This window comes from Anolis carolinensis, chromosome 1 (assembly GCF_035594765.1).
Source record: "Anolis carolinensis isolate JA03-04 chromosome 1, rAnoCar3.1.pri, whole genome shotgun sequence".
Classification (NCBI taxonomy): Eukaryota; Metazoa; Chordata; class Lepidosauria; order Squamata; family Dactyloidae; genus Anolis; species Anolis carolinensis.
In genome coordinates, this window is record NC_085841.1 from 79296384 (window position 1) to 79319508 (window position 23125).

Sequence of the window (23125 nt, forward strand, 5' to 3'; positions counted from 1 at the left end):
GAATACAGAACAACACTCTGAAAACAGGCATATTCCAGACAGGAAAAAAACAGGGCCAATACAAGGATTCCCATAAGAAGAAAACGGCCAGGCTTTGAGGCTGCAAGGCTATTCAGTGCTATTCCATCTGCCCAACAAAGGATGCCCATAAGCCACAGCAACGCGTGGCCGGGCAAAGCTAGTACAATATATAATATATCAACATTTCTTGGGGTGCCATGAGAAACCTTTACTTTTAAAAGGGCCCGGTAGCTTCAAAAAGTTTCAGATCCCCTGTTCTGAACCATTAGAAGATAAAATGTCATCACAGTGCTTGAAGATATTCATAATTTATTTTGCCACCTGTTTTGATAAATTTATAGTTATACTAACCTGTGTCTTGGTCTAAATACATACATTACTGAGATCCTTCATAGATGATGTGTAGCATAATTGTTCTCGTGCAGAGTTACAATTTAATTGTGTGAAGGAGGTCCTCTGCTTAATAGCAGCATTGCACAGTTAGACCAAACGCACAATCAAATGTGCATATTCATCTGCACAGAATGCTCATCCATTGGCAATGGCACAGCATCCATAACTCCATTTTTGCAACTTTGAGTTGAATGAAAACAGTCCATATTGGACAATAATGTGCAACCACCTCCATAGAGCAGCCTATGTATGGATAATACATTATTAGGATTCCAACAATTATTTTGACTGCATAAAGGAACATTATTTGGAAACATTCTATAATTTGCTAGCTGTGCCCGGCCACGCGTTGCTGTGGCGAAGTATGGTGGTATGAGAAATAAAGTATTGAGGAATTGGTGGTAGTTAAGGTAAAGGGTAAAGGTTTTACCTTACATTAAGTCCATTATAAATGGGTTATATAGCTGTGTGGAAGGGCCTTGAGTCTACACTGCCATATAATCCACTTAAAATCTGATAATCTGTATTTTATAGGCAGTGTGGAAGAGGCCTAAGTGAGGCCTAACTCTGCCTGTCCCCTGGGCTGAGTGGGTTGCTAGGAGACCAAGTGGGCGGAACTTAGCCTTCTAACTGGCAGCAATTAGATAAAAACAATTATTCCTCTCCCTCAAATTAGGACTTTTATTTTTCTTTTCTTTTTGTTGTATGAACATAGAGGCATGGAGGGGTTGTGCTGCCAAGTTTAGTGTTTCTGGGATGTGTAGTTTTGTTGTTTTGTCCTAGGCCGAAATTTCATTACCCTTTTATATATATAGATTGTGATGTCTATAAATGACAGACACCTTTTTCAGTTTCATTTCCAAATATATAAAATGTCAAAGAGTGTGGTTTGTGTTTATCTACAGACTGTACACTACAGTGTAATCTGACTGATTGATTGATTGATTGAATTTATATCCTGCCTTTCTCCTGGTATGAGATCCAAGGCAGTCATACACGTCTGTTCAGAAGTAAATTCCATTAAATTCACTGGGATTCATATTGAGGTACCGTAAATGGTCATAGGCTTACAGCCTTAGCTTGGTTTCACATTTTGCTTTTCGTGGAGAATCAGGGCAGTGTAATTTTTATCAATATTTTAAAAAGCCTTTTCAAAATAATGAAAACAATCCAGTATTTTTTATCCTAGTCCCATGTTAATCATAGATAATGTAATAATCAGATCATATTTATGACTATCTTAAGGAAAATAAAATTATTCTCAAAAGGGACAAGTGTGTGTGTCACAGTACAAAATGAGTTCAAGCAGTGTTTATTTAAGCATGAAACAAAGTACTTTCAGTGCTTCTCTTTGAACATAACAATTACTTTATCTTACTGTACTCAGTTCAGTATGATAGAATTGTATCCTGCCTACTGATTTTCTGAACTCCATCTCATTTTCATCATGCCCTGCTTCTCTTTTGTTTGTGTACATGTCTTCAAGTCACCTGTTGAATTATGGTGCCCCCATCAGATTCCTCAAAAGTGGTTTTCCAGTTCCTTCTGAATTACAGTCTATTTCTAACTCTCCAAAATTTAGTTTTCTCCTAGTTCTTTAGAAACATAGCTTTCTTCCAGCTCTCCAGAATTTACACTAACTGCCAAACTGATTTTCAATTCCTCTCTTTTCCCCAGTCCCCTGTGTGATGTATACACCATAATGGACTGAAACCAGGATAGGCTGTGATAATCCATCACAAACACTAAAAATATATGTTGTTTAAATTAAATGGGAGATGGGGAATTAACTGCACTGCCAAAAGCTTTTCAAAATTCAGTTGCTCTCTAGTGAATTGGAATTTCACTGTTTATTTTTTGACAAATGCCAGGAAATTATCTTTTCTCATTTCCACAGATAATAAGAATCTGGATTTCTGTGACAGCAGAACTGTTTTAGGAATAACTACCAAAGAACTGAAATTTGAAACAACAGCTAGTATTGAAGTCATTGGTACTCAGAGCTGCAACGGGAAATAAAGTTTGTTCCACACTTCCGTTTCTTATGGTACCCTGGTTAATTGCAACAAACAGGGCTATATCTGTCTGTCTAACTCTAAGACCTGAAATACACTTTTCATAGAATCATAGAGTTGGAAGAGACCACATGGGCCATCCAGCCCAATCCCCTGCCAAGAAGCAGGAAAATCGCACTCAAAGCACCCCTGGCAGATTTATTTATTTATTTGCGTCATTTCTAACCCGCCTTTCTCCGTTGCAGCTCTGAGTACCAATGACTTCAATAATAGCTGTTGTTCCAAATTTCAGTTCTTTGGTAGTGATTCCTAAAACAGTTTCTCTGTCACAGAAGGGATTCAAGGTGGCTTACAGACCTGGCAAAATTCAATGCCAATAAAACAACAATACAATACAATACAATAAAACAAAACATAAAACAATTAAAAACAATTTACATTAAGCATTAAAACATGTAAGACAATATATAAAACTTAAAACATAAGAAGTGCGTAAATCCATTCGTCCAACCACCTTGCGCATCATCCTTAATCCAGACCATGTCAGAGCCATATAACTTATTCGTTAAACACTTGGGCACAAAGCCAGGTTTTAATTTCTAAAGCCCAGAAGTGATGGAGCCTGCTGGATGTTGCTGGGGAGGGAGTTCCACAGCCGAGGAGCCACCACTGAGAAGGCCCTGTCTCTCAGTGGCCATCCAGCCTCTGCTTGAAAGCCTCCAAAGAAGAAGATGTTATCAGTTTGGCTTGGAGATTATAATGACTATGGACATTTTATAAATTGTATAAGATAAGACTGAAGTTATTTACATCTTGATACATAAAAACCAAAAGATTATATTCTAGATAGAAAATATTGGTAATTAGCACATTTATAATGCATCCCACTTGCATTAGAAAACAATCATCAACAGTATGAAATACCTGCAACTTCCTTTCATCAAGTGCAATGTCTCTTTTATACCATACCATATACCATACGATCCATAGCTCTAAACTGGGTTCTGTAGGATTTTGCCAATTACTGGCAAAATTTGGAATTTGGCACTGACATGGCAAGTAAGACAAACAACATAATTGAAAGATAATCTTTGTGGTAGCAGGGTTCCAATTTATTTCTTATTTGAATCAAAGTAATTTGATTTAATTTAGTTATTTAAATCGAACAAATGAGGTCTATCTGGAAAGGAATAATCCAATTGAACAAAAAATTTCAAAGACGTTAACTTTGCATTTTAATATTATGAAAACATAGGACATGACCTATGTTTTGTTAGTATTTCCATTTTGCTATTTTACTTGTTATGTTATTTTTTAAAAGTTAGTGGCTTCCTTTTTATATTTCAGAGCTGTACAAGGACATATTATGGATTTGAGAGGAGGGGACCCATAAGGAAATGATGTACAATACCTACTCTGTTTGTATACTTTTTATCATTTAGAACTTTTAGTCAAATAATCAACCCACAAATCTGGATTGAGTTATCCACGGGTCAGTGTGTATCCTCACTCTTATCAAAAAAGGAACTATCCCTTCTCTGAATAAAGAAGCAAGAGCTTAGTCCATCTCAGGGGCATCTCCAAGAAAAACCAACCGCTTCTAATCTGTTGGCACTCCTTTAAGAGAAGCACCAAAGAGTTGCTACCACTTTCCCAGCTGGCCATTCTGAAAGACCAGAAGTGGCTCAAGGGGGAAGAGTACTGTAAAGATGTCATGATCATTGTGTTTTATTCATGATTGCTATGTTAGGGTTGACTGTTTAAGGTTATATATTTCAGCTATTCTTATACAGAAGCTGGGAGCCTCTAAGGCATGGCCAGGAAAAGGGGCGTGGCTTCACCTTGCTGGTGGAAGCCTTAGAATTCAAAATTTAGCAGTTGGAATTCGGCAGTTGGAGTTTGTCGGTTGAGCAGAGCAGTTGGTTCTGTTCAGTGAGAAAGGAGTGTGATCAGAAAAAGAGATTGTGGGAGGAAGTTGAGCAGCTAGAGAGTTTTAGCGGAGAAGGGCTAAAATTAAAGTTGCTGAGCCTTTAGTAGGAATAACTAAAGAGCTGAGGCTATATCCCTAAGTCAAGGAGGACTAGGGTTAACTAGTTAAACTCCCCAATCCAAGTTTGATCGGGTACAGGTCAACTAAGTTTAAAGAAGGACAGTATTCCTAACTGAAAGGAACAAGTAATATAAAGCTGATACCATACTAAGCTCAGTGAAACTATTGAGAAATCTTGCAACACTTATTGTATAGAAGTAACATCGTTCACCTCAAGATATAACATTCTTGTAACCATCAAGCTTTGTGCTATAAATAAACAAGTTACTGTTTCTTCAAATGTTGCTTATTATTTGAGCAAAGCATCTTTCAAAGGTGGTGGCAGCAACAACATTGAAAAGTGGAATACATAGAGGTAGAAGGTGAATCCTTCGCAATTTGGTGGCAGCGGTGGGATCCAAAAAGATTCCATCCCTGTCATCACACTTCTTCACATTTGGTGGCAGCGGTGGGATCCAAAAAGATTCCATCCTCTGCCACAACAGCTCTTCACATTTGGTGGCAGCGGTGGGATACGTGTAACAAAGACTGATTCAGTGCCTAGGATATGTGTGACAAGAACTGATTCAGTGCCTGAAATTCGTTTGGCAAAGGTTAGTTGGTGCCAAAGATCAGCTTTAGGTAAAAGGGCTGAGGTAAAACTTGTCTGGAAATGGCCACCAGGAGACAGAAAAAGTTGGCAGAGGAGGCGGGAGAACTTTCCTCCTCAGATTCAGAACAAGTAACCTTGTCTGAAACGTCTCTCAAGTATCAATTAGAGATGAAGAAATTAGAGATTGGAGAGAGAGAGAGAGAGAGAGAGAGAGCCAGGCAGGCTGAATTGGAAATGAAAAAGAGGCAGGCTGAATTGGAAATGAAAAATATGGAGGCTGAGGAAAGAGAGAAGGAGAGGGCCAGGCAGGCAGAGTTGAGGAGAATGGAAATAGATTTGGAGAAGCAAAGATTGACACACTCTCAACCTCATGCTGATACCCAAGAAGGGGATTTGAGAGCTGAAGCACCTGATGTAATTTTAAAAAGGTTTCCCAGATATAACAAGGAAGATGACATAGAAAAGTTCCTTATATCCTTTGAAAGGTGCTGTAAAGATTTTGAAGTGAGTGAAGACAAATGGATGTTATATCTGAGGCCACAAATTAGTGGAAAGCTTCTGGAAATATATAGTGATATGGCTGAAGACACTCACAGAGATTATAAGATGTTTAAACTGCAGGTACAACAAAAGTTTCAGTTGACGCCTGAATTTTACAGATTAAAGTTCAGAACTTTAAAGAGGGACAGACACCAAAGTTTTGCGCAAGTTGCTTCAAAGCAAGCTCAATACTTTGACAGCTGGGTGAGGACTTCTGAAGTAGATTCCTTTCCGCAACTTAAGGAACTATTGAAGCTGGAACAGCTCTTTCACCTAGTTCCCTCAGAATACAGATGGCTAATTCAAGACCGAAACCCAAAGACAGCCAACGAAGCTGCAGTTATGATTGACCAGCTAATTACCTTGAAAGAAGGTTTTAGGAAGGAGAAAGAACCAAAAGAGAAAAAACCTCTAAAGCCGACGTTTTACCCTCACGCACGCACACAGATGCAAAGGGGAGGTTCAGGAGAGAACACCGCCTATAGGAAGCATGAGGCAGTTGCAGGCCAAGCCAGGCCTGAGGAAAAGATAAAATGTTACCATTGTGGAAGGCCAGGGCATCTTAGATACCAATGTAACTTAATCAAGAAAGACAGGTCTACTTTCTTTGTAAATAGAGCTCCAATAGAACAAGAAGTGGAACCTGAAGTTAAGTCTAGAAGCCCTGATGCGAGGCCAAAAGAAAAACAATGTTTATTTATCCTTTCAAAAGAAATCTCTGAAGACTATTTAGAATCTATTGTCATAGATGAGATACACACGCAGGGATGGAGAGACACTGGGTCGGATGTCTGTATTATACGTCCTGAAGTGGTCCCACAGAGATACCAACATCCCTCTTCAGAGATAAATTTAAAGGGGATAGGTCCGTCGGTACCAACCCCTGTAGTATCCTTACCCATCAAGTGCAAAGGCTGGGAAGGATTATGGGACTTCGCTGTCTGCGCGGACATCCCATACAAATGTTTGATTGGGAATGATTTAAATGGAAAAGTTAGGAATTGGCAGAAAGAAGCTGATAAACATGAAGGCAACATGGAGGTCCACACTCCAAAAGCCAAGTGTTTGACCATCCAAGCTAGCTCAGAGCAACTTCCTGAGTCTAGTTCGAACATCACTGAGTTGGTCAGCGGAATAGAGGGAAAACAAGAGATACTGCGAGAGCAGCTAGCAGATGAAACATTACAACCTTTGTTCTTGCAAGCTCAGAACGCCACAGGAACAGAAGAAAATAAAACTCCTAAGTTCGTACTTAAGGAGGGAGTTTTGTACAGGAAAAGTACAAGCCATAAGACTTTGAATAAGCCAGAAACACGTACCCAAATAGTGGTACCTGTAAAGTACAGGAAACAACTGTTAGATGTGGCCCATGACAATCCACAAGGAGGGCATTTGGGGGTTAGAAAAACCACCCAAAGAATCAGCAAGAACTTTTTCTGGCCTGGCATGTATCAACATATCAAGGAGTTTTGCAGGTCGTGCGATACTTGCCAAAGGTTTAGCACGGGAAGAGATAAGACCAAAGCTCCTTTAGTTCCCATGCCGGTTGTTGGGGAAGCCTTTTTCCGAGTAGGGATTGATCTAGTTGGTCCTTTGTATAAGCCCAGTCGGAGAGGATACAAATATATCCTCACAGTAATAGACTATGCAACCAGGTATCCAGATGCAGTGGCTTTGACCAATATTGAAACTTCCACCATAGCCAATGCGCTGTTATCAATTTGGGGAAGGACTGGATTTCCCAGAGAGCTTGTGTCAGACCTGGGGACTCAGTTCACCTCGCGGCTAATGAAGAAGTTATTAGAGTTGTGCGGAATTAAACACCTAACGTCCACACCTTATCCGCAAACGAATGGCCTAGTAGAAAACTTGAACAAAACACTAGTGAAAATTATCAAGGCCTATAGCCAGCAGAGACCCCACGACTGGGACACCAAGTTGCAGCAGCTGTTATTCGCATATCGATCAGTCCCACAGGACAGCACTGGTTACTCGCCTTTTGAACTGTTATTTGGAAGGAAGGCTCGTGGACCCCTTGATTTGATCAGAGAGCACTGGGAAGCAAGTCCTACGCCAGATCCTGTTCCTGTCGACGACTACATCAAAGATCTTCAGTCAACATTAAAGATGGCCAGGGACATCGCCCAGGAACATCTTATGACGGCCCAGGAGCAACAAAAGATCCGGTACGACGCAACGTCGAGACCCCGAGACTTCAACGTCGGAGATGAGGTCCTGTTTTTAACACCCAACAAGAACAACAAACTACAGATGGACTGGACTGGACCGTGGAGGATCGTCAGGAAGCAGAACCATGTGAACTGTGACATCCTAGATGAACGATTGGGGATTGAGAAACGGGTGCATGTAAACATGATTAAGCCGTATGTAAATAGGTCGGCAAATGTTTACTGTATAGTATCAGAGGAAGATACAGGTCCTTTTTCATTTTGGGAAGGTGATAGGGAGATACATAGAAACTTGGATAAAGTATCCATAAATTCAGACTTATCTCCATCACAACAAAGAGAGGTTAAAGGAATCTTGGCTAAGTATAAAGTCATGTTTTCGGATTTACCCGGGAGAGTGCAGGGAGTGCAACATAAAATATGCACCGGTGACGCCGCACCGATAGCATCCCCTCCCTATAAGGTAACGGGTAAGATAAGCGAATGCATAGAGCAAGAGGTCAGGGAGATGTTAGATTTGGATATAATCGTGCCATCTAACAGCCCTTGGGCTTCGCCCATAGTGTTAGTAAAGAAGCCAGACAAAACCGTAAGGTTTTGCATAGATTACTGGCGGTTAAATAAAATCACCCAAAACGACATGTATCCGATGCCCCGTTTGGATGATTTACTAGAAAGAATTGGAAAAGCCAAATTTATAAGTAGTATTGATTTGACTAAGGGGTTCTGGCAAGTGCCTATGGCACCTGAAGACCAGTCCAAAACGGCCTTTAGAACTCAGGGAGGACTAGGAGCAGTCCTAAGTCAAATTGATGAAGATGGAGAGGATAGGCCCATACTATTCCTCAGTAAGAAGTGGCATTCTAATGAGCTTAGCATGTCCACAATCGAGAAGGAATGTTACTCGATAATTTGGTCCATAAAGAAACTGAAACCATACTTGTGGGGAAGGAAGTTTACGTTACAAACTGATCACGCACCCCTAAGATGGTTGGATAATGTAAAAGGGACCAATAACAAATTATTGAGATGGAGTTTATCACTACAGGACTTTACATTTGATATTAAACATATAAAGGGCAAATGTAATGTAGTAGCTGATGCTCTATCCAGAGCACCTTGATCGGAAGACTCACAGGTTTGTATTTAGAGTTTAAGGTATGATGTTATGTTTATGTATAGATATGTATTTTGTGTTACTCTCTATTATTTTTGCTTATTCTGGGTCTAGAAAAAGCAAAAATAATCTTTCCGGGTTGGAAGGTATGTAAAGATGTCATGATCATTGTGTTTTATTCATGATTGCTATGTTAGGGTTGACTGTTTAAGGTTATATATTTCAGCTATTCTTATACAGAAGCTGGGAGCCTCTAAGGCATGGCCAGGAAAAGGGGCGTGGCTTCACCTTGCTGGTGGAAGCCTTAGAATTCAAAATTTAGCAGTTGGAATTCGGCAGTTGGAGTTTGTCGGTTGAGCAGAGCAGTTGGTTCTGTTCAGTGAGAAAGGAGTGTGATCAGAAAAAGAGATTGTGGGAGGAAGTTGAGCAGCTAGAGAGTTTTAGCGGAGAAGGGCTAAAATTAAAGTTGCTGAGCCTTTAGTAGGAATAACTAAAGAGCTGAGGCTATATCCCTAAGTCAAGGAGGACTAGGGTTAACTAGTTAAACTCCCCAATCCAAGTTTGATCGGGTACAGGTCAACTAAGTTTAAAGAAGGACAGTATTCCTAACTGAAAGGAACAAGTAATATAAAGCTGATACCATACTAAGCTCAGTGAAACTATTGAGAAATCTTGCAACACTTATTGTATAGAAGTAACATCGTTCACCTCAAGATATAACATTCTTGTAACCATCAAGCTTTGTGCTATAAATAAACAAGTTACTGTTTCTTCAAATGTTGCTTATTATTTGAGCAAAGCATCTTTCAAAGGTGGTGGCAGCGACAACATTGAAAAGTGGAATACATAGAGGTAGAAGGTGAATCCTTCGCAATTTGGTGGCAGCGGTGGGATCCAAAAAGATTCCATCCCTGTCATCACACTTCTTCACAGTACCATGGGTTTCTCCCAGCACAGATTGAGTTCTTTTAGGCTGGATCTATACTGCCCAGGATCAGATTAACTGCTTTGAACTAGATTATATGAGTCTCCACTGCCAGATAATCTGGGATAAACAGATAATCTGGGATCAGATCCTAGGATATAGGGGCAGTGTGGAAGAAGTCCTAGTTTCACCGGCACAGATTGAGTTCTTAACTTTCACCCAGAGGAATGAATGATTCCCCATATACTATACTTTACCTTTTATCAAAATGGAATCATGCCCTTATCTGGGTGGCAGGAATGCCTGAGTGGGAAAATTATAGCAGTAGCAGCTTCCTGAAAAGTTATATTCAAATCTGTAATTTCCCCGCAGATCTATTGTGTATAAAATAATTGCCAAATCTATCTAACTTTCTGAGAACTTAATTTCCAGACTTATGGTCAGAGAAAAAGTAGAGGATACATGCATATTTAGGCTTTATTATAGCATTCTGAAGCCCTGGCTTTAGTGTTGTTGAGCTTCATCAGAACACAGCAACTGCTCACAAAAGGCTACTAAATTTCAAAATTAGTCCATTCTTACTTTAATGACACTGCAAATTGACCTCCATTGCTCTGCTTACGTGTAGGTCAAAAACTGGGCATGGGGACAGAAGTATGCACACAAACCTTTATTCATGTCTACACCAAGTAGTAGGTTAGATGTTTAGATAGCGAGCACAGAATTCTGCAGAGGACTATGCAATGATGTTCAACTTAACATGGTTAAAATCCAACCAGCATTTCTATTCATAGGTGCTTTATAGGAGGAGCATTCATCCAAATGGAGGTACGCAGATGATGTCCAGCTCTGTCACTCCTTCCCACCTGTCACTAAGGAGGCTGTTCAGGTCCTGAACCAGAGTCTGGCCGCTGTGTCGGACTGGATGAGGGCTAACAAATTGAAATTGAATCCAGACAAGACAGAGGTCCTCCTGGTCAGTCGTAAGGCTGAACAGGGAATAGGGTTACAGCCTGTGTTGGACGGGGTCACACTCCCCCTGAAGACACAGGTTCGCAGTCTGGATGTGATCCTGGACTCATCGCTGAGCCTGGAGCCCCAGGTCTTGGCGGTGGCCAGGGGAGCATTTGCACAACTCCGCCTTGTGCGCCAGCTGCGCCCGTTCCTTGGGAGGTCTGACTTGGCCACAGTGGTCCACGCTCTGGTTACATCCCATTTGGATTACTACAACGCGCTCTACATGGGGCTGCCTTTGAAGACGGCCCGGAAGCTTCAATTAGTACAACGAGTGGCAGCCAGGCTTATAACGGGAGTGGCGTACAGGGAGCACACCACTCCTCTGTTGCGTCAGCTCCACTGGCTGCCAATATGCTACCGAGCCCAATTCAAAGTGCTGCTTTTGGCCTACAAACCCCTAAACGGTTCCGGTCCAACTTACCTATCCGAACGTATCTCCTCCTATGAGCCCATGAGAACTTTAAGATTGTCTGGGGAGGCCCTGCTCTCGGTCCCACCTGCCTCACAAGTGCGGCTGGTGGGAACGAGAGATAGGGCCTTCTCGGTGGTGGCTCCTCGGCTGTGGAACTCCCTCCCCAGTGACATCCGGCAGGCTCCATCCCTTCTGAGTTTTAGAAAAAAGGTGAAGACCTGGCTTTGTGAACAAGCGTTTAATGAATGAATTATGATGACTTTAACTCGGTCCGGATTAAGGTTTACGTGCAAGGTTTATGTGGACGAATGGATTAAGTATTTTTATTGTACTGTTTTAAATGTATTTAATGGATTATTTTAAATTGATTGTTTTAATTGTTATGTTTTATTTTTGTACTGCATTGAATTTGCCAGATTGTGAGCCGCCCTGAGTCCCTTCGGGTGAGAAGGGCGGCATAGAAATGATGGAAATAAATAAATAAATAAATAGAGCCCCCTCTGGACCTTGGTGCTCAATATGTAAACATTATATTTATATCTGGGGTGGTCAGGAACATTGGGATAGCGCTTTTGGACCACTCTTATCTATGCCTCCATTTTCAATCCTATGTGTGTGCAACCTGAACAGGGCCCAAATATGGAAAACATTTTTCACTCCAAAGCACTTTAGTTTGCTTCTCTAATTTTTTAGGCTTAACTAATGACTGATTAGTTAAGCCATTCTCCTCATTTAACTCTTCCACTTACAAGAGGAGATGGCTCCAGATACCTTATCAGTTATTTACAAGCATGATAGTTGTTTTGGAATGATGGTTGTGTTCCAGAAGTTCACAGATGCTTGCCCTCATCAAAGGGGTTAATGATATCAGTTTTCAGATCACTACTCGATTGGATGAGGAGAAAGAGGCCTGAATTAAATCCCTTCACACACATACACATGATTGACACCGCCAAAGCTGGCAGTCATGATGAGGGTGCAGCTGGCATGTCAGATGCAGTTTCAGTCCAGCAAATGTAAATTGGTATGAAGACCTCAGTACCAGGTTCAGTTTTCCAGTTTCAGAAATTGTCACCACAATGTCAGTTAGAAAACTGCTTCTATATTGAGAAAATCCCCTTGATCGTATATATGATACATCCATAGTCCTCACCTCAACCTGTTTCTGCTTCAGTGGCTACCTCAATATTTATTTCAGAAACATTGCCACTTTTGTCTTCTTATTTTTTTCTTTTTCTTTTTTTGCAACCATTAGGGACAGCTTGAATATTCCATACTTAATATATTTTTCAAGAAAGAAAATTGGATGTAAGGAGTTTGAAGAGCCTGTGAATGGCTGGATTTACTCTTGGATTCTTAGCCAGCTCACAGTACAGGTTTCAATGCACAGCATTCCACAAAGCTGTGCTATGTTCTTCGGTTTAACTCTTTTGATTTTTTAAAACACTTTCTCTCTGCTTGGTGTTGGAGCTTATGTTTTTCCTCCCACCATTGATCTTTAGCTACACTGGATTATTTTTCTCTTTTGATCATATCTTATCCACTTTTTGTATTCTTGTTTGTTCCTCTCTCCCTTATGAACTGTGCACTGCTCAGAAATCCTTGTTTTAATCTGCTTTGTAATAAAGCCAGTGGCTTTTTTTATATGCCAGCTTGATCATCTTTCTTATACATCATGCCAGGAGCCATCTGGGCAGTCCTAGAGGCTTTGAAAGAAATAACTGTTCTCAAAGATTGATTTGTAAGGCAGACTTTGCTGATTGCTTTGTTCTTGAATGTGGCTGTGTGCAAAAAAGTTGCATGGAAGAATCTTTAAACAACAGTGGAATTTGTTTTATTTTTTTAAAGGACTGAAGTTCCGTATCAAACATAAGCTCGGAATCCAACCTGAAATAAAACTTATCTTTTCAAGAAGAACCATTATTTTTCTTTCTAATGTCTGGTAGTGGTTGATTCAGTTGCTTTCCTCTTATTTACAAATAAAATTTCTTCTGTGTGGAATATTCAAGCTGTTACCAGATGGCCATGTTAAAAGTATATATACAAGGGATTTGGAAACACAGATATCTTTGGCAGAGATGTGTAGACAAGACAAATATAATTCAGTTAGCACTCCACAAACTCTGCTTCTCCAGGTGTTTTGAATTTCAGCTCCCAGAAATCCCAGCCAGCTTGCCAGCTGTTAGGAATTGTGGGAGCTGAAGTCCAAAACATCTGGAAGAGCAGAGTTTAAGAAACACTTCTCTAGGTCCTCCACCATGACTCTGTGGATACTTTCCACCAGACTACTTTGGAACAAAGGGAGGTTTTTGGGATTTAGGTGAGACGAGGAGTTGAAACAGCAGGAATCCCTAACAATATTTACTGATTGAGAGAGAATCAAGAAAATGTATGCATCTGATCCTCTGAAACAGGTTGAATTGAGTTGTTGGTTTTCTTGGTGATTCAGACCCCTCCTACACTGCCATATAATGCAGCTTCACTGCATTGAACCACATTATACTGGTCTACATTGCCCTATAATGCAGTTAAACTGCATTATGAAACTGCTCTATATGGCAATGTTGATGGACCTCAGATTTGGAGCAACACAGAAGATCGGAGGAGAAATGCTGTTTCTAAGCTCTCCCTATAAGCCGGGAAAAGAAGGGGGGGGAGGGGTGTAGTTGTGTGACTAACGGCTCTTGCTTCTAATCAGAATATATGGTTTTATCAGGGCTTTCAGTCCTAAATTAAATTCATTTAGGATCCAGATTTATGAGTTATAAATTATATGATACAAAGTCGTATTTTGTTTCATGGCATGAGAATGCTTTTTAAAAATAAAACTCTCTTAAACATTTGTTCAAATAGAAAAATAAAAACTGCCAAGATGAGTGGAAGATGTATTTTTCAATTGAGCTGTTTTACAATGTGTTCTTGTTTGCAAACAGCCCTATTTCTAGGTGATTTTGTTTGTGTTTCATTTATTATTCAGCAAGTACAGGAGGAGTGAGTAGAAAAACTGATTAATTTTGTTGTGTTTTAAACTTTGGCTACTGGAAAGAATGAAATGTAGAAACTGAAGAGCAGCCAAGATTTCTGGAACTACAGATTGCAGATATTTGTGTGCATTCAGATTGCCAAATATCAAACCTAAACAACAAGTCATAGGACTTCCCATAGTACACATAAGTGATAGTTAATAAATAGGAATTCTTGGTCATTTTAAGCCTTTGCACTAATAAAACCCATCATTTCTCTAGTAATAGAACAAATAGTAGTTTGAATCTCCATTTGGCCATGGAATCCTACTAGGTGATCTTGGGTAAGGCACCCTCTCCCAGCTTCAGAGGAAAGCACACACAACCCTCCCCTCCCCTTTGAACAATTATCTCCATAAATTGAAAACAATTTGAAGTCACACAACAGATTATCCAGTGATATTTTGACAACCTGTATGACAATCAGGGCCGGCCCTAGATAATTTTCAAGTATAGGCGAAGAGAATTTTGTCCCCCCCCCCCCCCCGCAAACCAATCACTGAAAAATAAAACTGTTGGATAAGTAAAAATGTTGGATAATAAGGAAGGATTAAGGAAAAGCCTATTAAACATCAAATTACATTATGATTTTACAAATTAAGCACAAAAACATCATGTTTTACAACAAATAAACAGAAAAAGTAGTTCAATACATGGTAATGTTATGTAGGAATTACTATATTTGCGAATTTAGCACCAAACATTGAACTGGGATATAGGGCAGTGTGGACTCAGATAACCCAGTTCAAAGCAGATATTGTGGGTTATTCTGCTTTGATATTCTGGGTTATATGTCTGTGTGGAAGAGCCCTGAGGGTCCTTTCACACAGCTATATAACCCAGAATATCAAGGCAGATAATTAAAAGGCCACCGAAAGGGAATCTGGCCCCCGGTATTAAAAAAAACTCTAAAATCAGGTCAGTAAATAAAGAAAAACACTCTGAAAACAGGGGAAATTCAGACAGGAAACAATCAGGGCCAGCTAACACCTCCCAACAAAGGATTCCCCCAGGCAGGAATCAGCCAGGCCTTGAAGCTGCAAGGCCATTAAATGCTAATCAAAGTGATTAATTACAACATTTACAATTGCCTTCAACTGAGAGCTAGGCCTATATTTAACAATAATTTTTAAGCAACCAGACACTACATATATACACATACTTTTGTGGATGGTTGAACTCATGGATTGGAAAGTCCAGCTATATTTCATCTTGGCTATGCCATATATATAGATGTATGTCTAATAGGTATATGTGTGTATATGTAGAAATATGTATATAGAAATATAAATGTATGTGAACTAGTGCAATAGATAGATATAATGATGTGCAATGACTACGTGCAATGAACGGCCCGGATTACGCTTGAGAATTATGTGATTAATGATGAATGTATCGTTTTAATTATTTTTAATTGCTTTAATGTACTTTATAATTCTGTTTATATGGTTTGTTTTTAAGGCATCCAATAGTTGCCTATGTGTAAAGCCTCCTTGAGTCCCCTCCAGGGTGGAGAAAACAGTGTAGAAATGTCATAAATAAATAAATAGAAATAAATAGAAATATGTGTGTGTGTGTGTGTGTGTATATATACACCAGGCATGGGCAAACTTAAGCATCTGAGGGGGAAAAGGAAAGGGCCTGAGGCTGTTAGGAATGGTGGGAGTTTCAGTCCAAAACACCTGGAAGGAGGGCCTAAGTTGGAGCTACAGCTATACTGCCTTATAGTATTTTTATATCCTCAGCATAGATCTATGCAGTGCAGTTATATGGCCATGGAAATCCATGAGAAGAAGGAGGAAGTCGCGTGGAGGCGGAGGAGGAGGACGGGGAGGAAGCGTTGATTGATGGTTCCCATGGCGACCCCTCGGTGCCTGGGCCGTCCAATCCGCGAACCCACCCCCCTCTTACTGGCTCCATTAAGACTATGCAGCAGGCGAGAGGCGACTTGTGGAGGATCGGGGAGGGGGGCTGCGAGGAGAGATGGAAGAGAGTTTGGGGAGAGGGGAGGAGGAAGAGAAGAAGAGTAAGGGGAAAAAAAGCTGCCGAGACTGTATTTCCCCCGCTTTGAGTGAGTGGCATGCAGCAAGCTGTGTCTGCGTGGCGGCGAGGAAACCTGATCGCCGGCGAGAAGGAGGTGTGTGAGTGAGGGTATGTTTTGGGAGTGTAAGAACGGAGGAAAGGGGGGGGGAAACGGGGGGGGGGGGGGGTGAGGAAGAAGAAGAAGAAAAGCAAGAAAACTGCAAAGGGAGAGGGGAATCGGTTCAAAAGGGGGAAAACGGAGGGAGGGGTAAGAAAGAAGAAGAAGAAAAGTGAGAGAACTGCAAAAGGGGAGGGGAATCGGGGTTGGAAATCCCACCCGAAGGCGTACGCAGGAGAGTCCGGAGGGGAGGTGGGATGGGTCTGCCTCTGCGCCTTCACCTCGCCTCCTTCCTCTTCTTGCCGCCAGAGCCAAAGCCAGAACCACCATGGCCCAGCTGGCTTCTTCCTCCGCCTTCGACAGTGGTGTTGGGAGGTTTGCATGAGTGAACCTGGGAGGAAAAGGTGGGGGGTGCATGTGCATGCACGGGGGTGCGCACGCACACGGGAACTCCTTGAGTGCTCCCCAAAGAAAATGGCGCCACAAGCAACTGCCTGGTTTGCCTTAGGGGTGAACCGCCCCTGATGACAATGCTGGTTTTAGGACAGGGTCCTCTTTATCACTGATAGACTTAGGGCTCTTCTACACTGCCATATTGTCCAGTTCAAAGCAGATAATCTGGATTCTGTACTGCCTTAGAGAAAGAGAAGAATGTATGTGATATTATCTGCTACAGAAAAGCAACGTTGGAACACAGAAGTCCACAAGAGCCTGCCCTGCTTGGTTGCAGAAACAGCCCAGAAGGTTAGAGTTTTTACACCCAACGTTCCTGCTTTGCCTACCTTCTGGGCTACAGTATAAGAACTTCTGCTTGGAACCATCTTAGCCAACCAACTGCTTTTCCAGGTGTTTGGACTTCAGATCCCAAGAAATCTCAGCCAACGTTTCAGCTGTTACAAATTGTAGGAGCTGAAGTCCAAAACATCTGGAAGAGCACAGTTTAAGAAACTCTGCTCTAGAGAATTTCCATGTGACTCTAAGGTTTAACTACTGCAGTTTTATTTTGCCTTGCTGGGGTCCATCTGTGGAGCTGCGGAGGGAAGATCCATTGTTCCTGCCTCTTTGCAGACCCAGGCCCACTGCTTGTCACGACGCAATAGATTCTGCCTGCCAGTGCCATCTGCTGTTATGTGTCTGAAAACTTCTATCAGTTCATTTGGGTGGATGCCAACTATTCTCAGACTGATGTCTCAAACCCCTGATACACCAGCTGCGCCCTTTCCTAGATTTGGAGAACCTAAAGTTGGTTGTGTAACCTTGGTAACCTCAAGGTTGGACTTTACATTGAGCTACATTTGTACCAAATTCAGAAATTAGAATTAGAAGACCTAAAGATGCTAGTGCACATGCTGGTAACCTCAGGATTGAACTTCTGCAATGTGCTATACAGTGTTCCCTCACTACTTCGCGGTTCACTTTTCGCGGATTTGCTGTTTTGTGGTTTTTCAATAAACTCTAAAAGACTATTATAAATCATAAATAATTACAATTTACAGCCTAAGAAAGGGAGGAAGGAGAAGCCAAAGGGAGAGAAAAGGAGCCCAAGCGGCAATAAGAGGAGAATGAGGCGATTTATCAACACATGATTGGTTGATAAAAACTTAAAATAGTGTATAACTACTAAAATAATGTATAAATATAAAAATAAATATCGTGCCCCTATTTCGCGGATTTTCACTTATTGTGGGTGGTCCTGGAACCTAACCCTTGAGATAAGTGAAGGAACACTGTATATTGTGGTACCTTTGTGCCAAGTTCGGAAATTCCAATTAGTTCAAAACATAGCAGGCAGATTGGTTACAGGAACATTTAGGAGTGAGCATAATACACCTTTACTAAAGTCACTCCACTGGCTGCCAATTAGTTTCTGGCACAAAGCACAAAGTTTTGGTTTTGACCTTTAAAGCCCTACATGGTTTGGTTCCAGATTACCTTCGCATTCTCCCGAGCAATCTGCCCCAAAAACTTAGATCCTCTGGGAGGGGGGGGGGGCTATTTCAGTTTGCCACAACATGACTTGTGACCGTCTCCCAGAGGACCTTTTTATCAATCACCCCAAAACTGGAATGACCTACCAGAAGAGCTTCAACAGCTGAATGAACTTTTGGAATTATGTTTTAATATGCTTATTCTGTAAAATGTTTTTAGATGATAGTATGTTTTTAGCGATGTTGCAACCTGCCTCGAGCCACTGGGAGAAGAAATAAGATTATTATTATTATTATTATTATTATTATTATTATTATTATTATTATTATTATTATAAAAGAGATAAAAACACACTATAAATTTGGCTGGATTAAAATGACATTATTAAGATGAGAAATGGAAATGTTTCAAGCTTCTCTAAAGGGAGACAATGGAGGGAGAAGGCATACTTTGTGCACCTTCACACCCATCATCAAAGCAAATGTCCATTGCCCAAATTAAAATTCACAAATTCACAGCATCCAAGCTTTCATGTGTGAAAGATTTAAAAATTTAGAAGTGTCTCTCCCGATCACTGAGAGTCAAACTGCAGCAGCAGCAAAATAGATATTAAGTATATATAATGTAATGTGGGAAGACATCCAATATCTGCTGTCTGTGGCAATTGCCTTCCTGTAGTGGTTGGGCTGGCTATGGTAGGTTCTGGGGAAAGAATTCAATAAAAAGAGGCCATGATCATAAGGAGTGTGCTCTGTGCATTAATTGAGTTTAATCACATAAAGCATTATATCCTCTTAAGATACTAAGAGATTGAAAGTTTCTCTTGAATCTCAGTAAAGAAAAACGTAATTCCTCTTACTCAGGAGTAAGTACTTGGATTATTTATTTACAGTATTTATATTCCGCCCTTCTCACCCCGAAGGGGACTCAGGGCGAATCACATTATACACACATAGGGCAAACATTCAATGCCCATAAACACATCAAACAGAGACCGAGACAGACAAACGCAGAGGCAAGTTAACCTTCTCCTGAGGGGATGTTCGATTCTGGCCACGGGGGGAGCAGCTGCTTCATCATCCACTCTGACGGCACTTCCTCATTCCAGGTCGTAAATTAGTTAACTTTGCCTCTCCACTTTTTTTATAAGTGGTACCTTATTTCCTACTTGACAGATGCAACTATCTTTCGGGTTGCCAGGTCAGCAACGAGCAGGGGCTATTTTTTATTTTTAATTGACGGGTGCTCACCCTGCCACGGGCTGGCCTCGAACTCATGACCTCATGGTCAGAGTGATTTATTGCAGCTGCTCAACAGCCTGCGCCACAGCCCGGCCCCCGGATTAGTAGGATTTATTCCCAAGTATAGTAATGTAGCACTTCAATCCATCTTTGATTTTTTTCTAGTTTTCTTCGTCCACCTTTTGTTATAGAACTAGTCCCATTACATCTCACTTGTGTAACTTTCCACTAGAATTAACTAGCTCTTTCATCAGTTGCCTGTTTGAGAGCTGTAAAAAGTTTCATGCTTTCTAAATTGAGAGTTTAGGTTTACAGATTCAGGCCACAGATTTCAGAAGTAAACTGAGCCACACCATGGCACCTGCCATTTTCTCTGCAGAAGGTGCAACTGTTTATACCTACATTAGGGAAAGAATCCACCACTTAAATGATATATATACTACAGTGTATAAATCACTGGTGTTAAAGTAGCATTAAGTGATTGCTGATGTTTAGGTCAGTTCACAGATAACCTAATTTGTGCTTCTCTGCTCAATAGGTGCTGCAGATCTAAAGCTGTGGGGTTTTAGTAAAAATCGAAAAACATTACAAAATCTGGTATATTAAACAATGAATTTAAAATATGCAGGTATAGCAACATCTTGCATAGTTAATATACTTGACATAGTTATTAGCATGCAAAGAAATAAACTCTAATAAAAATGAAGAAAAAATATGTTTTGCACCTTCTCAAACATGTGTGTCTGTATTTAGCCAAAATCAAGGAAAGTTAAATAAACCCAGCTCTGTATTGGTTGGTTCCATTATGTGCACATGTGAAATTATTGAGTTATTTTAATTCATACATGAAATAATTCAGTTCTTCAAGTATTCAGGCATGCTTTAAATGATGATTGCCCATGGATGATTGCCCGCATTTTCTAACTGACCATGTGGCTTTCTGGAAATGTGCTGCTGCATGGAAATCTAATAAATTCAAACATCTTCATGTTTATATCCTTGAACTATGTTGACATGTAGTGTGTTTGACTTTCAGGTAATGGCCCCCACCATGATCGATGTAGTGTTTATAATCCAAGCAACTTAGTTGATGGAGTTTACTGCCTCCCAGTGGGGCACTGGATTGAAGTTTCTGGGCACACTGATGAGATGAAACATACAACTGATTTTTATTTTAATATTGCTGGACATCAAGCTATTCACTACTCCAGGTAACAAACAAAAAGAACAATAGAGAGCTGCTAGATATTACAGAGAACATAACAGAAGATTGGGTACTTAAATGACAATCTACCATATGATCCTAAGGTTGTTTTTTGAGACAGAAGACACACTATGTTTCAAAATTATTTGTACTTTAATAACTTTGCTTACAATTATAACCTTAGATCCTTACAAATATATGCTTAATGCACTTTGCATGCTTAATTCATTTAGATAAATGTTCAGTTTTACAGATGCAATTGCAAAAATGAATGATTAGAATCAGCCTGTGGGAAATACTGTCAGTCTCTTCTTATATAACTTTAGAATGACGTTAAATGCTTTTGTTCAGCACCCCTCTTTATTTGAAGTGTTCAGAGATTGTCCTTTCTGCCCTCCAGAACTAAAATAGTTATTGTCTAGCTAACAAGATTTTCAATAGGAATCTGCAGCATTTTCAGATAGGTGGCTGATCTCACGTCTCAACACAGCAATAATAGCCAATGCCAGGTGTTGAACAATGGGAAAATAAACATGGAAGACAGAAGAGATGAGATAAGGAATTCATTGTCTGGCAGAGATGAGTTAAAGCAGAATCTGGCAGCAGAGACAGAAACCAATGGCAGGGTTAAAAAACTGGGTAGCAGGAAGTATAAGACTGGAAGGTAGGTGCAATGCCAACAATCTGACACTTGGAGATAAGCTAAGTTTGGTTCTTGTAAACAGAGCCAGATTGCTATCATACTGCAGGTGCAGCTTACTTCCGCCTGATCTTTATGTGGCTAAAGTTTGCCAATGTGTAACAAATTGAGTGGAGTTTACGAGAGCACCCAGTGCCAAGATTTGTTCTTTAAGTGTTCTTCTCTTTTTGAGAAATTTAGTCAGGTTGCAATTGACTCCCAAATAAATTACATAGCAGAGGAAAGGGAATGCTAGTCTGATTTGCTTTTGTAAATGGAACACCTCATTTATGTTTAATTGTTTGGAAACAAAAGGATGCTTTTAAAACAGGTTCTCTAGTATATTGTTTTTCACCCTAGATTTCAAGCATAATAGTAAATTTCTGAAGGAAGTAGATAAGATCTGATGCTATCTTCATTGGGACCTGCCTGGGAGGTATCTGTCTTCAATAGGATGAAAATTCAAACTGGGATAAAACGCAGTGCTGGGTTGTAGTAATGGAGAGAATGTCCCTCCAAATGAGATTTTGCCCCCATATTCATCTAAATTTCTAGCATTACACAAACAGAGACTATAACACATAGAGCTCATATTTGCTGTGTGTTTAGTCCTTTGTTAATTTTGCCTGCCCAATTGTTAATTGAAGTTAGACATTGTTGCAGTGCTAGAAATTTGAATTCTGAAATGAAATTTCTTTTGGAAGCAGAATTCTTATAAGGAGTGGTAATGCTCTCTTTAATGTCACTCCATGTGCCTGTTACCACTCTATGCTGTCTGCTTGAAGAAGGAGCTAGACATTTTAATGTTCAGGTTTTCTTTTGAGTATTGCTTTGTCCTTTCCCCAGAGTAATAATCTCATGCATAAAATGTCTCTATGTGATTTATATGAATATTTTCATGATAACAAATACCGTATTTACTTGAACTTAGTGCACCATCGAATCTAATGCACACCTCAATTTTCAAGACCCTGAAACCAAAAAAAGGATTTACTGGTGAATGTAATGCATAGCAGAAAGAGAATGAAAAGAAGGTGCAAGAAGGAAGGGGAAAAAGAAGCCTTGAAAGAATAGACAAAGAGAGGGAAAGAGAATAGAAAGAATGTGCAAGAAGGAAGGGGAGAAAGAAGCCTTGAAAAAATTGACAGAGAGGGGGAAAGAGAATAGAAAGAAGGTGTAAGAAAGAAAAGGCAGAGAGAGGGAAAGGTGGAAGGGAAAGAGAGAAAAAGTTGGTTCCGCTGAGAGAGAGGCCCTAGTAAGCCAGGCTGAAGGAGACTGCCTTCGCTGCCTTTGCCACCACCTCCTCCTCTGCTTTGGCTCCTTTGCTGTCCATTTGTTGTGCTCTGGCTACTCATCGTGCTCTCAACTGGCCCTGCTCTTGCTGAAGGTCCCGCTTGCTCCGCAAGCCCTGGTTGTGCCAAAAGCCCTACCCGCACCAAAGGTCACGCTTCCGCCGCAGGGGCCTAGTTGCTTGCTGCAAACCCCAGGAGCCAAGGATGAAAAGTTGAAGGCAGCTCCGGAAGAGGAGGAAGAGCAACAGCTCCTTAGCTCCTGCAGCAAGCCGTTAAAGTGGTGAGCTGGCAAACCAATGGGCCGCCCTCGGAGCCTAGGAGGAAGAGGCAAAGGCAGTGGAGGCGT

At 40.7% G+C, this 23125-nt stretch overlaps 1 protein-coding gene across 5 annotated transcripts in view; it reads left to right on the forward strand.

The window, feature by feature from the left end:
* The window catches only part of epm2a (EPM2A glucan phosphatase, laforin), an 81467-nt gene that overhangs the window by 27588 nt on the left and 30754 nt on the right, over positions 1 to 23125 (forward strand). For 2 of the 5 annotated variants that reach the window (XM_003215748.4, XM_062977752.1), the window contains exon 2: positions 20641 to 20815. The exons of 2 other annotated variants lie outside the window; for them this stretch is intronic. In XM_003215748.4, coding sequence (XP_003215796.1) covers positions 20641 to 20815 — 175 coding nt within the window. Of the gene's footprint in view, positions 1 to 16587; positions 17179 to 20640; positions 20816 to 23125 lie in introns of those variants that run through there. One more of the 5 variants, XM_062977747.1, reaches the window with a different exon arrangement.